Below are 15,949 nucleotides of genomic sequence, written 5' to 3' on the forward strand. Positions count from 1 at the left end.
CTGCCGTTTGCAGCAACATGGATGGACTTGGAGGGTATTATACTGAGTCAAATGGATCAAAGACAAATATTGCCTGATATCACTTCTATGAGGAATTGAAAAAAATACAATAAACTAGTGAATATAACAAAAAAGAAGCAGACTCACAGACATAGAGAACAAACTAAGTGCTACCAGTGGAGTGAGGGCGGGAAGGAGGGGCAGGATGGGGACAGGGAATTTTGAGAAGTACAAAGTATTACGTATAAAATAAGCTAGAAGCATATATTGTACAATGTGGGGAATCTAGTCAATATTTTACAAAGTATAAATGGAGCACGACGTTTAAAAATTATGACTCACTGTATTGTACATCTATAACTTACATAATATTGTACAGCAACAATAAAAATTTTTGTAAAACGATGAGTAGCTTCTAATTCTTTGGTACAAGGCTCCATTTGCATCTGCTAAGTCAGGCTTATTAGAGAGGTTCTCAAATCTTCTATCTTTACTGTCTTTGGCGCTTGACTGGTTAACAGTTGTGTGTTGATGTCTCAGACTTTGACGGTGTGTTTGCCAGTTTCTCTTCCTTCTAGTAAGTTTTGCTCTGCAAGTTTCTTTGACTCATTGTAGCTATTTTGTGTTAGGTGCATTACACATTTAGAACTGGAAAATACTGATGGTGAATTGAAACCATTCCCATTATATGGTGACTTAATTTTCCCCTAAAATAATTTTTGTTTTGAAGTCTATTTTGACTGATATAATTTGACAATCTCTTTCAGCTGGTGAATTTAGTCCATACTAATGTATTCTGCTTACTGATATATTTTAAATTGTTTTAGCAGCTCACCATTTTTTTCCTTCTGATTAAGAATTTATCCTCTCTATTTCTGTTCTTTATTGATAACCTCACCACTCAACTCCAGCTTCAGGAGACATAATTTTTTTTTTTTAGATTTCAAAGATTCCTTTTACTTTCTAAAGGAATTTAGCAATCATTGGGAACTATTGTAATATAATTTATATAGAAATGTGTCTTATAACAAGTAATTATAATAACTAATACAACAAACATTTCAAGTAGGTTATCTTCTTCTATTTTGGTGAGAGGGCACTTTGACTATCTGGTCTACACTCTAGCTAGAATTAGATGTCTAAAATATTAGCACACTTTAGCTTTAGCTTCTTATGGGTCAAAGCTGAGGTTTCTTTCTTCTTCTTATAATAATACAAATTCAATCACTCCTTTCTTTTTTCTTTCCTTTCTCTCTCTTTCATACACTCAGTATGTGTTAGGGATTGAAAGAAGGCGAGAAGGAAGAGAGAGAAAGAGTGAAGAAACTCCCTTCTCGTCTTCTCTAAGACCTAACATATACCGAGTGGGTGTTGTACACTTCATATTCTAAGCACTGGGAGCAAGACATATTCTCTAAAATATGCGGCAGGGAGGCAACCAGGTATGAAGAGAGAAATAGCTCTCCTCTTTCTAGATGGCAGAAATTTTTCTAATTTGAGTAAAACAATAATCAGACTCATGCATCTGATGATATTGAATTATATACTTCTAGACAATATTTAATATAGTTGGTATCTTACTCAGTTTTCTATATAGTTATATTAAGCTGAATACATAAATAGTTTCTAAAGGAAAGTACTTATAGGTTTGGTTATAAACTTTCTTCTGTGGCTGTGTGTGTGTGTGTGTATGTGTGTGTGTAGTTTCCCAGTCAGTGGGCCCTATGACTTTAAATTTTTAAAATTAGTTCTGGCTAAAAGTTCAAAAAATGTTGTTACAATCCTTCATTCAGATCCTGCTCACTCTAGCTAGTGTGTAATTCCGTGAGGTAAATTTCCTCCCTCCTGTAATTGCTTTCCTTCCCAAGGCTGCTGTGAGTTGCCCTTCAAAGTCATGCTGGGACCCACTATTTTCCAGTAAGGACATTGCCTTACAATATGCTCAAACTCATTTCACTGGAGCAGAAAGTCAGTGGTGGTGTACTTTATGCCAGGCCTTTATATCTACCAAAAATTTCACTATTAAATAACTCAGCTGCCATTATTGAGTCGTGATTCTACTGCACTAAACTTCTCAGATAATCTTTTTTAATCTTGGAGTACTTGCACGTCTAATTATCAAGTTTAGTTTATGATCCTTGTTTAAACTTTATCCTAAGTTTAGTTTATGATCTGTAAGCGTTTAATTGAGTTAATGGTTATAGCTGACTCATAACTCATAAAACCTTTCAGTGGTAAACTAATTAGTCATTGCACCTGCCCTCCAAATAATTAACATTGTTCATTACTAACATTGGCATTGGGGTTATTAAAAGTTACCTTACCACTCCGTTATCTATAGCAGAGGCTTTCCAACTTTTCTGATCTTGATCCAGAGTAAGAAATGAATTTTACAGGTCAACTCAGGACACACACACACACACACACACACACACACACACACACACACATGCACACACACGCAAGCACGTGCACACACAACACACCCCTATTAGGAATGACAGGCTGATATTTTCTACTCTGTCATCTTCTATCCTACCCTCTCTCACTCAAAAGCATACTGACTGACTGAAGAGTTTTTACTGTCCACTAAGGGACTGTGCTTTACAGTTTCAAAAACACTGGCTTACGAAAACTCCCACTGGAACAGAAGTTAAGAAGAGCCAGGAAGTTTCCTTCAAAAGGAATGCTTACCCTGCACCAGACGTAGAGCACAGACTTGTGGACGCCGGAGGGAAGGGGAGGGCGGGGTGAGTTGAGCGCAGGAGTGAAATATACACGCCACCATGTGCGCAATAGATGCTACCAGCTCCTGGGAAGTGGCTGTGTCACAAAGACGCTCAGCCTGGTGCTCTGTGATGACCCGGGGGTGGGATGAGGCTGGATGGGGAGGTTCAAGAGGGAGGGGTTAGAGGTACACTTGTGGCTGATTCACACTGCTGTACAGCAGAACTGACCCAACATTGTAAAGCAATCATCCTCCAATCAAAAATAAATTAAAAAATTAAAACTCACTTGTTTCCCTCACCATCATACACCCATCTGGTACTTCCAATCCCTTCATAGCTTGAAGCCCAATAGTACATACAAGCATTAATGTGCAGCGTGAACAACAAGTATCCAGTCGTTCGAATTACTCTGTCAACGGGAAGAAGTGCAAAGTGAGGCTCGAGCTGTTTCTGGAATACAGCATATTTTAACATTTTCTTTTTCTTAAGGTCTCTGCTGAATCTCCTTGCTTTAAATGTGTGAACTGTTAGCTCTCATTAGTACAGTATGAAATGATGCTGCCACCACAGGTTTCCAGACCTCAGTCTCCTGACTGGGACTGACAGAGGGGGAAAAAAAGCTCTTCTCTTCTCACAGATGGCGCGAGTCAGTTCCCTGAAAGACATGTCTCCAGGGTCACCTCTCCAGTCTGAGTTCCATAAAATACACCATGCTGATTTCACTGGGTATCTCCGGAGAGCTCATGGGACTTCACGCTATAGTTGACTGACTAGAGGTCTCTGGGCAAGTTAAGTTCAGAACAGCGAATGAATGAAAATTCAGATTGGAATGAATTGTCGTGAGAGAGATGCAAAGTCAGCTTGCAAAAGGACACATTTCTCTGTCCTTGTTCTGATGGAAGCAAGTAATACGCCCTCTCTTTTTTTGTCAGGTATTCTTCTAAATCTAATATAATTTTCATACTTTCATCTCACTTTGAAATGTTCAGATCTGTATTAGAACGTAGCTCAATATTCTCCATAGCCCCAAATCTGAGATTATTCCTTACTCTCTTGCAGGGAGGCCATATTCTTCCCCAATTTTGTCTACAATGTCATAGCATTGCACTCTCTTCCAGCCCCAAAGTACACTGAGTTATACTTTACCTGTAGATGTACGCCTTGTTCATTATAGACTCTAGGTGATGGTTAAACTCAAAAAATGAAGTGTACTGTGTAGGAAACAAGCAAAAGAATCCCAAAGTGTGTTAGTCTTAAATACATCTCTTATATTTAAATAGAACAATATGAAATAGACTTTATTTGCTACTGAAAATAATTATATTCATGTCTTAAACGAAAACTGAGATCTGTTTAGTGGTATTTTCCTCTGGGCAGTGCATTTTAGCAAGGTGCCAAACTTATAGAGCTTCTCACTTTCATTTCTACTCTAGTTATGTCTTATTTGTAATGCTTTTAGAAAATCAAGCTTAAAAACATTTCTTTCTTTTTTTCTTTTTAAAGCATATAGTGGAACTTTGTTTCACAATCATTAAAAATCACATCTCCTCTCAAAACATAAGTAAAATAGGAGAAGAATAATAAAATACATTGTAGTCAAAAACAGGTGTTATGTCCTGTTGCTCAACACTAGCATTACATATAAGCAAGTTGCATTAAATGTGTATTTATTTCAACAAAATTTAAAGTCCAGTAAATGTTAGCATTGGTTATCTATTCTTGACGTTGTTCAAAGATACAGTGAGATTAGATGCATCTGCTAAGTCACTTCAGTCGTGTTCGACTCTGTGCGACCCCATAGACGGCAGCCCACCAGGCTCCCCCGTCCCTGGGATGCTCCAGGCAAGAACACTGGAGAACAGTTGCTATTTGCCTCAAGGTTTTCTTCTGCTTATACCCACTTCTATCTCAGCAGATACTCCCTACATGCACCTACTTCCTCTTTCTTTTCTCCCTACTTTCTCTTTTTAATTTATAGGCTGTAAAATGCAAGAGCGTGAAATCCAGAGCTGAACACCAATCTCCTCTCTTCCATTTATTAACTGTGTGACCTTGGAAAAGTCACTTAATATTTCTGTATTTCAGCTTCCTCATCTGTTAAATGAGGACATCAGAGAACATGACTCCAAAAGAGGTTGCATGCTTACATGAGTTCATGCATTTAATCATATAATACGCTTAGACTCATAGGACCTTACAGATTGGAAGGGCTATGAGGGATTACTAAATTCAAAGAGTATCTGGTTCAAAATTTCATCCAGTGCAGGTATGACTATAATAGAACATTTGGGAATTAGAAAACAGGTGTAATAGCAATGACTACTAGTCTAGGAATATGCACAAATGATTTGTTTTTCTAGAATTCCTGAGTAGGAAACATCCATTCAGCACTCAGATTAAGATAATTTCCGTTTGTGGTTATTTGTTTATTGTACTCTTGATAGAAGCTTGCACAAAGATACATTTTAAAACTTTGCTTACGTGTTCACTGTAGAAAAAATGTATATTCTTAATTTGTTTTTTCATATATACTTTGGAGGTAGATAAATGATATTTTCCCTAGAGAACTGCACATTAAAATGACACACTTCTGTGGAAATGGCTGGCCTGTGGGGCTATGATAAGAAGATTAATGTTGACTTTCAGGACTGCCTAGATTTTAAAAATCTAAAGATAGTGAGCTTTTGGACACCATAGGGATACAAAGATGGCGTGTGAAGAGCTAGCATTTTATAAGATTTTATTATGATACCCAACTCCCCAAACCATAGGAACCCAAGACTCTCTGAAAGTTGGTCATCTGAGAAGTGGGCTCCTGAAATGTCCATTCAACACTAGAAATTTGATGATGAATGGCCAGCCCACCAAGCTGCTAGGAATGTTAAATTCTACTCAGTCTAGACCCACACCCCATGCTCAAAATCGAAGTCCCCAGAGTAGTCTTGAGTGTGTGAGAATATAGAGTAACGTCCCTCTTAATGTGGAAAAATCATGGACATGGAAAGAGAGCCTTTCAGCCTGAAGTTCACTTGCTCGTCTGATGATAGTAAAGAATTTGGAGTCAAAAAATATGCGATAGGCTCCAGATATTGCCACTCACCAGCTGCACGTCTGGACAGAGTTTTTTTTAAACTCTGCTTATTCTCATTTTCATCTCCAGAAAGAGCTTGTTTGGAGGAATAAATGAGACAATGAATAAAAGTTGAACAGAGTAAGTAGGACCGAGTATGGATCCAGCAAACAGCAGCTGCTGCTGTGTCAGGATGCACTTGAGTCTCCAGGTCACACCATCTTGTCTTCCCAAAGTGTCAAAGAGATAACTGCCTAAAATGGAAAGAATCTGCGGTATTCCTTTTAAGAGGGCTGTCTTTGGGAATGCAAGCTGCTATTGCTAATATTAAAGATTTCTACAAAATTCCACTTGCGGACTCCCCTCAGACTCATTTTAGGTACCTGATAAAGCTTTGAGTTATAAAACATTTATAGTTTAGAATCTTTATCAATAGGTAATTTGTTAATACAGTTCAAGAACAGTAAGAAATGTATACCTTCAGAGTCTTTTTTCCTAATCTGCCCACGTGCCTGCCTGCTAAGTCATTTCAGTATTGCTGGACTCTTTGTGGCCCCATGGACTGTGGCCCGCCAGGCTCCTCTGGCCGCGGGATTCTCCAGGCAGGAACACTGGAGCGGGCTTCTGTGGCCTGTTCCAGGGGATCTTCCTGACCCAGGGATGGAACCCGAGTCTCTTATATCTCCTGCACTGGCAGGTGGGTTCTTCACCGCTAGGAAAGGAAGCCCCATTCCTGTCCCTATACATCCTGATTTCCTCTCCAGCCTCAGTTAACCATTTTTATTAGATTTTTTTTTTTTTTGGTAGCCATCCACTGTTTACATAATACAGAAACATAGAATATATTCTCTTTCTGTTGCAAGACTTAACATTGTTCTATAAACCGTTTTGTAACTAACTTTTCCCCTAATTTTGTTGTTTTATCTTGGAGGTTGTCCTCTGCCAGTTCACAGAAAACTCTCTTTATTTTTGCGTTACAAAGTTTTCTACTGTATAGATGTACTGCGATTTAACTAGTTCCCTCTCGATGAACATTTGAGCTCTAAGTACATAAATACTTTTGTTATGCAAGGGTGTTTGCATTTTTCTATTATTATAGAATTTTAGATGGGTAAGATAGCTTAGCGGTCATCTCATCTGGCACTCTCATTTTAAACCTGGTGTTCCAAGCATTCAGTGACGATGTAATGGAAAGTGACAAGTGGAAAAGCATAGATTTATAAAATATTCATTCATAATTATAGCTGTATTTAGAAGCACAAAAGCATTCCTATTTTAAAAATACCTGTTATGAGACACAGACTCAAAACAACCAAGAGCAAGCAACTTCCATCAGTAGAAATAATGATGTTTTCCCTTCATTGAGATTTTAAAATTCATAGCGTTGATGAGGGTAGAAAAAGGGAGGACAGTTTTTTGGGAAACAACTGGGATATTTTAAATTACTTGAAGATTTCCATTATTATAGGAAGAAGACAATTAAATATAGTTATCTTACCTTTAGCATCCTATTTGTCCTAAATATTGGATTAAACCCAAAGAAGAGGTAGAAAACATCAAAGGGCATTATTGATGCCATATCCAGCTGTTGGAAGAACACACTCATAATTATGATGTGATTACATAAGTTTTTGGACATAAATCAACACATCAATGTATGTAAAAGTTAACTAGTCACTGTGGATCATTTTTTGTTTAATACAAAATTGTTTTCAGTTAGATATGCATGGTGTCCCTGAAAGGTAGATCAACACCATGAAAACAAGAACACTATTTCATAGCTTATGTCCAGTGAATTTCATTTCCAGCTTCATGCATCTGATCTTGCTAAGCTTAGGCACTGCATTTTTCTGGAATTTTGTTGCTCTGTCACATGTATTTCAGAGATGGCATGGTTGCTACTTTTAGAACATATTTTCTTTTCAACTTGGGGTTTTTGGACTGAAGCTCAAGCTCATTCTTGATTTTATTTGAAACTATTGGACATTCATTGTAGTGGTTGATTTTTATGTTTCAGCCAGTTCTCCAGTGGTCAGGCTGATTATATTGTTGGTGGTTCATCCAGACGCTTCGGTTCTTTCTACTGCTCTCTACTTTGGATCATATTATTGACAAGAAATAGCAGTGAGCATATCTGTCAGAGATCGTACAGGCTAACAGAGATGAGAGGAAAGAAATCGGTCCCATTTACAACTAATTATCAGTTCTGACGGGAGAAGGTATTGAAAGTACCATTATAGCTAAAAACATTTTACATATGTGATGTATTTAAATTATATTGGCTTTATATTACCTTGGTAATTGCGAAATGACAGCATCATACTTGCATACTTTCTTGATTTCAATGATAATAAAAATTTTTATGTAAGATAATGACTAATTTTCATTCATCTTTATGTTATCTTGAAAAATAGGGTACATTAAAGAAACATTTAATTTATTTACGATAACTAAGAGCAGTTAAGAATTTTCTGTAAGGCCATACGTATGAAATGGAAAGTTGAAGTAATTAATTGTGGACTAGAATTTCAAAGCCTAGTGATATTGGAAAGAAATGGGACTCTCAGTTTGAATCAACCAGTTTGGTTACCATAAACAAATGATTTACTAGAAGTATTGGCTTAAAATTGCATAATATCATCAAACCTTACTGATTTTATCCTACAGATACTGGGCCTCATGACAAGTTGAGAGGTGTTCAAAGAGTTACTATAATAATGTCTTATAAATGAGGAAGCGGGAGCATGGAATCACTGATTCTGTCTAGTGCTATTTCAACGTCCAATTGCTTGAAGGCCCATTTGACTTTTCCATGCAGACAGTCAATAAGTTGTGCTTGATATTAACATGTTAGCATGGATTTGGTAGATATGATTTATTTCTTACTGAATTGTAGAAAAGTGAATTAATGACCAACATTGTACTCTGTACAAGGAACTTTGCAAAGCACGTTGGAGATAAGTTACTGTTTCTGTCCACAAGAAATTAACAGTCCAATGATAGGATAGCCAAGCACAAAAATAGGTATAACACAGTGCCATAAGACATGTGTTATATGTCCACCTGCAATGCAGGAGACCCTGGGTTGATTCCTGGGTCAGGGAGATCTGCTGGAGAAGGGATAGGCTACCCACTCCAGTATTCTTCGGCTTCCCTGGTAGCTCAGCTGGTAAAGAATCTGGCTGCAATGTCGGAGACCTGGGTTCGATCCCTGGGTTGGGAAGATCCCCTGGAGAAGGGAAAGGCTACCCACTCCAGGATTCTGGCCTGGAGAATTCCGTGGACTGTATAGTCCCTGGGGTCGCAAAGAGTCAGACACGACTGATTGGCTTTCACTTCACACATGACCTGTGGGATGTGCTAAGGAAATTCAAAAGAAGTGACCTCAATTAAACGTGAAAGTTTACATTTAGAAACCTAAATTAAATATGTGAGTTAATTTGCATTTATTCAAATTCAAGAAAGTGATTAAGAGTTTGAAATAAGCTTTGTAGCACTCACAAAGAATATTAGTTCTCTTTGTAGAGTTCATCAAAGTAGTTTAGACCTTTTATGACTATGTCTAAGTGTGTGGGAAAGTTTTACAAAGAAAATTAGTTGGAGATGAAAACAGATTGAAAGAAATTGCAATCACCATAGATTGCCAACAGGGACAATCTGGCACCTAAACCTAGATCTGAATATTTTACAAAATTTGAGGCCACTATAGTGTCCTGGAAATGGGAAGTTGGAGTTCAATCATACAGATTGGGTAACCTTGGATCACCCTCAACTCTCTGCCTATTTCTCAGAGTTAGGATAAACAATAAAAGATAATAAACTACCTTGTAAATAATTATTCGAAGAGGCAGAGGAATCAGAGGTCATATTGCCAGCATTTGTTGGATCATGGAGAAAGCAAGGGAGTTTCAGAAAAACATCTATTTCTGCCTCGTTGACTATGCTAAAGCCTTTGGCTGTGTGGATCACAGCAAACTGTGGAAAATTCTGAAAGAGATGGGAGTGCCAGGCCACCTTACAGCCTGCTGAAAAATGTGTACATGGGTCAAGAAACAACGGTTAGAACTGGGCATGGAACAAATGACTAGTTCAAATTGGGAAAGGAGTACAGCAAGGCTGTATGTTGCCACCCTGCTTATTTAACTTAGCAGTGTTTCTGTTTAGTTGCTAAGTCGTGACTGACTCTTTTGTGTTTCTGTTTAGTTGCTAGGTCGTGACTGACTCTTTAGTGACCCCATGGACTGTAGCCTGCTCCTCTGCCCATGGGATTTCCCAGGCAAGAATATTTGAGTGGGTTGCCATTTCCTTCTCCACGGGATTTTCTGACCCAGTGATCAAACCCGTGTCCTGCATCGGCTGGCAGACTCTTTACTGCTGAGTCACCAGGGAAACGCTGGTGTTGGATGTATGCATGTATATTGTATCCTGAAAAGCAAAGACGTTACTCTGCTGACAAAGGTCATATGGTCAAAGCTATGGTCTTCCCAGTGGTCACAAACGGTTGTGAGAGCTGGACTGCAGAGAAGGTTGAGCACCAAAGCATTGATGCCTTTGAACTGTGGTGCTGGAGAAGGCTCCTGAGAGTCCCTCGGACTGCAAGGAGATCCAACCACTCAATCTTAAGGGAAATTAACCCTGAATATTCACTGGAAGGACTGACGCTGAAACTGAAGCTCCAGTGTTTTGGTCACCTGATGCAAACAGCTGACTCATCGGAAAAGTCCCTGATGTTGGGAAAGATTGAGGGCAGAGGAGAAGAGGGCATCAGAGGATGAGAGGCTGGATGGCATGACTGATGCAGTGGACATGAACTTGGGCAAACTTCGCGAGATGCAGCCTGGCATGCTGCAATCCATGGAGTCACAAAGAGTTGGACATGACTGTGCGTCTGAACAGCAGCAGCAGTGTATATATTTGTATACGTATACTTGTTAGTTGTTTAGTCGTGTCTGACTCTCTGAGACCCCAGGACCGTAGCCTCTGTCTATGGAATTTTCCAGGCAAGAATACTGGAGTGGGTAGCCATTTCCCCATCTAGGGGATCTTCCCAACCCCGGGACTGAACTTGGGTCTCTCACACTGCAGGCAGATTCCTTCCTTCCTTCAGAGGATCTTCCTGAGCCCGGGATCGAAGCCGGGTCTCCTGCATTGCAGGCAGATTCTTTACCGTCTGAGCCCCCAGGGAAGCCTATGGATACGTATATTCTTTTTCAAATTCTTTTTCCCATTTAAGTTATTGCAGAATATTGAGCGGACTTCCTTATGTTATTTCATACCGTATTTTATGTTATATCAACAAGAATTAAATAGGAGTAGAAACAATTTTGTTGACTTTTACATCATCTTGCTACATGAATTGGAGGCTAAAATTCTGTATGGACAAGACAAAATACACTCCATATTCCTTTATTGACATTTATTAGAATTTAAATATGGCCACTCTGTTTCGTTTTGCTTAATAAAGACCCATATTTTGAATTACACACTTGCACATACATGGAAGTATATTGTATAATTATTGAGAAGAAGAAACTCAGCCTAATACAACTGTATGAACTTTGTTAAACAGGCTGCAGTTTTGAAAGGAAGCAGTTTTTTTTTGGTAGAAATTTGTGGATGGGTTTAAACTCAAAATGATATTGGATTTTTGGAATTTTCAGTCACCTACCTGAAATTTTGTAGAATTCCTGTAGTGTCTCTTTAGTTCATTTGAATCCACCTGAAATATATTATAATTAATATTAATTTTATGCAATTTCATTAAATACGTTCTCACTTAAAAATATTTATAGCTATTTCTTTCTATTAGGCCCTTCCAATTTCAGCCTATAAATGTGCTTCCTCTTCACACATCTTACATCTATAAACTCTCCCTGGCTTTGTCTTCTTTTTGTATGGTTTCCAATTATTTGTCACACTCAAGCTTCTTAGAGAGTTGCCTGCCTTGTTTTGTTCTACGCCCTTCCCTCATATTTATTCCTCAACACATGGTAATTTGATGGTGATTTGACTTTTGCTTACTTCTTCAATTCCACCAAGGCTACAGTTTTGAAAGCCACCAATGATTTCCTAATGAGCACACCCAGGGAGTCCTTTATAATACTATCCTTCTTCTATGGTGGGGCTTCCCTGATAGCTCAGCTGGTAAAGAACCTGCCTGCAATGCAGGAGACCCCGGTTCGATTCCTGAGCTGGGAAGATCTGCTGGAGAAGGGAAAGGCTACCCACTCCAGTATTCTGGCCTGGAGAATTCCATGGACACAGCCCCTGGGGTCGCAAAGAGTTGGACAGGACTGAGCGACTTTCACTTTCACTTTTCTTTTATGGCACTCACTGTGTTTTGAAATCACACATACCTTTAGCTCCCATTTGTTTAAAATCGGTCTACTCTGTGAATGATAATGTACTTCTGGACAGGGTTGATTTTGTTTAGCAACTGTGTATAACTAGTGACTATTAATATTAAAAGCTCAATAAATATTTGAGTGGATGAACAGGTAAAGGAACAAAGAGATGAATAAAACCTTTGAAGCAGTTGACTTTTTGGGGACAATTTTATCTTTGAAGCTTTCTTTTTCCCAAGAATCTGTAATGCCATTCTTAATTTACTTCTTCAGTTTCAACTCTTCAATGTCCTGCTTGCATTCTTTGACTAACCATTTAAAAGTCAATATTTCCCAGGATTCAGCCTTCTTCTCTTTTCTCTTCATATTAATTATACTTCCTGGGAAATTTCATCCACTTGCAGAGTTTCAAAGTCACTAGGTATGTTGATGCTACCAAATCTCTACCTCCATTTAATATCACTTTCTGGAGCTGTTAACCTGTCCAGCAATTGCCTCCTCACTTATCAGTTTTGCTAATCGCAAAGTTAGCCTACAAAAACATGAATGCATCATCATCTCCATTTTCCCGGAAGCCTGACCACACTCCTTCTCCTGCTGAGTAGCCTACGTGCCTTTTCATCTCCCTAGGCAATGAGCCCACACCACGCACTCTCGCTCAGCTCTCATCCAACCGGCAACCACGTTCTACTGGTTCTCCTTCCTAAAATTTTCTCATGCCCAGGGATCAAACCCACATCTCGTAGGTCTCCAGGAATGGCAGGTGGGTTCCACTCATGCCACCTGGGCAGCCCTGTGCTCAAGCCTGTTTTCTCCTCTGGCTTTGGTTTCCTTGCCTTGAGTCAGGCTCTCTTTGATCAGTTCTGCAGTGGCAGTGAGATGATCTCTCTAGATCACTAACAATTCTGTTGGTTCATGACCTCACATGACCTAAAGGAAGAAAATATCTGCTCCCTTTCATGTACGCAAAACTCTACTCTCTCCGTCCACTCGCCGCCTGCAGCATGTCTTACTCTGTTCAGCAGTGCCTCACCAAATTTCCTACCTTGATGCCTTGGCTTATGCTGTTCCCAGAGCTTGGGACATATTTTTTCCTTTTTCTTAGGGGAACAAAGGTGTGCAGATAATTTCAACTTATTCCTCAAAATTTGGACCAAGCGGTCCCTCCTTTGTATGGTTTTTCTCTGTATCAAATAGCACCCAGGGCTCAGCTATGTCATGACTCACATCACAAAATGCCACTATTTTTCTTTCGTTTATTTATCCTTCATCCTCTGATCTACTTAAAAAGATAAGGACCATATCTTTGTCCTCCACTTCTCAGTTCCCAGTACAATGTCTAACACATAATGGGTGTGCAATAAATGTGTGATAAGAGGTAGAGGAATAGAAAGACATTCATTAATATTCAGACCTAAAGGAATTAATGCTAATATTGGACTGATGGGGTTCCCAGGTGGACTTAGTGGCAAAGAATCTGCCTGTCACTGCAAGAGACTCAAGAAACTTGGGTTTGATCCCTGGGTTGAGAAGATCCCCTGGAGAAGGGCATGGCAACCCACTCCAGTATTCTTGCTTGGTAAATCCCACAGACAGAGGAGCCTGGCGGGCTACAGTCCATGGGTTGCAAAGAGTCAGACACAACTGAGTGACTACTATTACTTACTACTACTATTGAGTTTATATCTTTTGATTTTAGCTATAGGTAGGCAGAAACTGTGTACTATTAATCATTCAACCAAAGTATTATAACTTGGACATATGGAAGCAGCATCCTCTAACATTATTATCCAGGCTGTCCATGTTCAGAAGTTTTAAGCTGCTCTTGAACAGTGTTGAAAATCGGTTAGCTAACTTTCCAATTCCTGTCCCACCACCTCATTTTTTTTAAAGCAATAATTTCTATCCATGTGCACTTATCAAATTTTACAGAAGTGTATTAGAAAATAAATGACCAACTTATTTAACAATTGTTTTCTCTGAAACAAAATGGCATCCTAGCTACAGGTAGACATAGACATGTATATATAAGTTTACGTTGAATCATGTACCAAGCTTGAGTAAGATGAGTCAGTTGCTTCAAAGCGTATATGGAACAAGCAGGCATTTCAAGTGCTAAGAAGTTAAGTTAAAGTGTGACCATATCCTTCAACTCTGGAAGAATTTTCTTGGCATATTCATACCTTTGCTTTCAGGGCTGTCTTTGATCCTATGATGGAATAAATGGAAGTGTGCTAAAACTTGCTAGATTATATGAAAATGCTGTCTGGGGTTTCTAAAACCTCTCTTCTTGGCACACTAAATGTATTTGGCGTCGTTAGCCTTCTGAAGATCAGTATGCTAACTGAGGACTATTAAGCACTTATTTTTAAAACGTGAAAAGTGAAAGTGCTAGTCACTTAGTCGTGTCTGACTCTTGGCAACTCCATGGACTGTAACCCGCCAGGCTCCTCTGTCCATGGGATTCATCAGGCAAGAGCACTGGAGTGGGCTGCCACGCCCTTTATTGTTTACCTCTTCCTTTAAATAACTCAGAGAAACTCCATAATTTCACATAAAACATGTATAAATGTTTCAAAAATAATACTCTCATATAAAATAACTCTTTTTATGAGTTTTTTGAGTGTTGTCTGACTCTTCACAACCCCATAAGCTGTAGCCCACCAGGCTCCTCTATCCATGGGATTCTCAAGGCAAGAACACTGGGGTGAGTTGCCATGCCCTCCTCCAGGGAATCTTACCGATCCAGGAATCAAACCCAGTTCTCCTGTGTTGTAGATGGATTCTTTACCATCTGAGCTCTCAGGGAAGCCCATAAAATAACTACGATGTAGATTAAATAGTTATTCAAGGGGAAAAAAAGATCCTTGAGCCAAGACTGCCATTCACTCACTTCTTCAAATGTATCTGGAATACATCCTGTGATTTCCTAAGGTAAATAGGGAAATGAAGTGAATGCTGTCCCTACTCTCAGGAGACTTATCAGGTAAGAAAGGAGACCACATATACGAATAGGAGACGAAAGGAAGTTACTGTGTGGACATTCATTCATTTGATTCAGTCAGCACTTTACTGCACATCTTCTAGAAGCCAGACCGTGGGCTAGGTGTTCACGCTCTCTTCTCTAATCTTCACAATAAGTTTATGACGTGGGTGTAACAGTTCTATTTTATGGATGACAAAGATAGTATACAATGAAAGGGTGAATTAATTTTCTTCAAGTATTACTCTAAGTTAATTTCAGAGGTGAAACTTGATCTTAGTCTATTACTATTTATTTCTACTACATCATAGTGAGCTTAATGGTTATATACCAATGAAATAACAGAAGTATGAGCAAAATCTACAGAGCAAAGAGAAGAGAGTGGTTAATTTTCTTCAGATCAGTTTATAAATAGCAACCAAATCACCAAAGGCAGTTGACTCTAAGGGCAGGCCCAATAGACGTGGTCACTAGAAGGTCTTCCTTGGTGGCTCAGAAGTAAAGAATTTGCCTGCAATGCAGGAGACCTGGGTTCGATCCCTGGGTTGGGAAGATGCCCTGGAGAAGGAAATGGCTATTCTTGCCTGGAGAATTCCACGGACAGAGGAGCCTGGTGGGCGATGGTCCACGGGACACAGAATCAGGCATAACTGAGCGACTAAGGCTTTCACCTCTTTCACAGAAGGTGCTGAGGGTTTCCATGGATCTTTGTGATTGGCAGCCTCAGCAAAGTGTTGTGAGCACAAATCTCATATCTAAATAACCCCCACGGTCATTCCCAGCTCTACTCCTGCTGTCTATGAAGGACATTTTAAATGAGGTT

The 15,949-nt window shown here is 39.2% G+C and overlaps 1 protein-coding gene across 1 annotated transcript in view; it reads right to left on the reverse strand.

Moving 5' to 3' along the window:
* The window catches only part of CNGB3 (cyclic nucleotide gated channel beta 3), a 183,556-nt gene that overhangs the window by 71,996 nt on the left and 95,611 nt on the right, over positions 1–15,949 (reverse strand). Inside the window, exons 7-10 of the mRNA XM_005689259.2 lie at positions 11,468–11,518; positions 7,298–7,384; positions 3,876–3,940; positions 3,016–3,138 (exon numbers count right to left, since the gene is read on the reverse strand). Of these exons, the coding sequence (XP_005689316.2) occupies positions 3,016–3,138; positions 3,876–3,940; positions 7,298–7,384; positions 11,468–11,518 (326 nt within the window). The remainder of the gene's footprint in view (positions 1–3,015; positions 3,139–3,875; positions 3,941–7,297; positions 7,385–11,467; positions 11,519–15,949) is intronic.

Source organism: Capra hircus, chromosome 14, assembly GCF_001704415.2.
Source record: "Capra hircus breed San Clemente chromosome 14, ASM170441v1, whole genome shotgun sequence".
NCBI lineage: Eukaryota > Metazoa > Chordata > Mammalia > Artiodactyla > Bovidae > Capra > Capra hircus.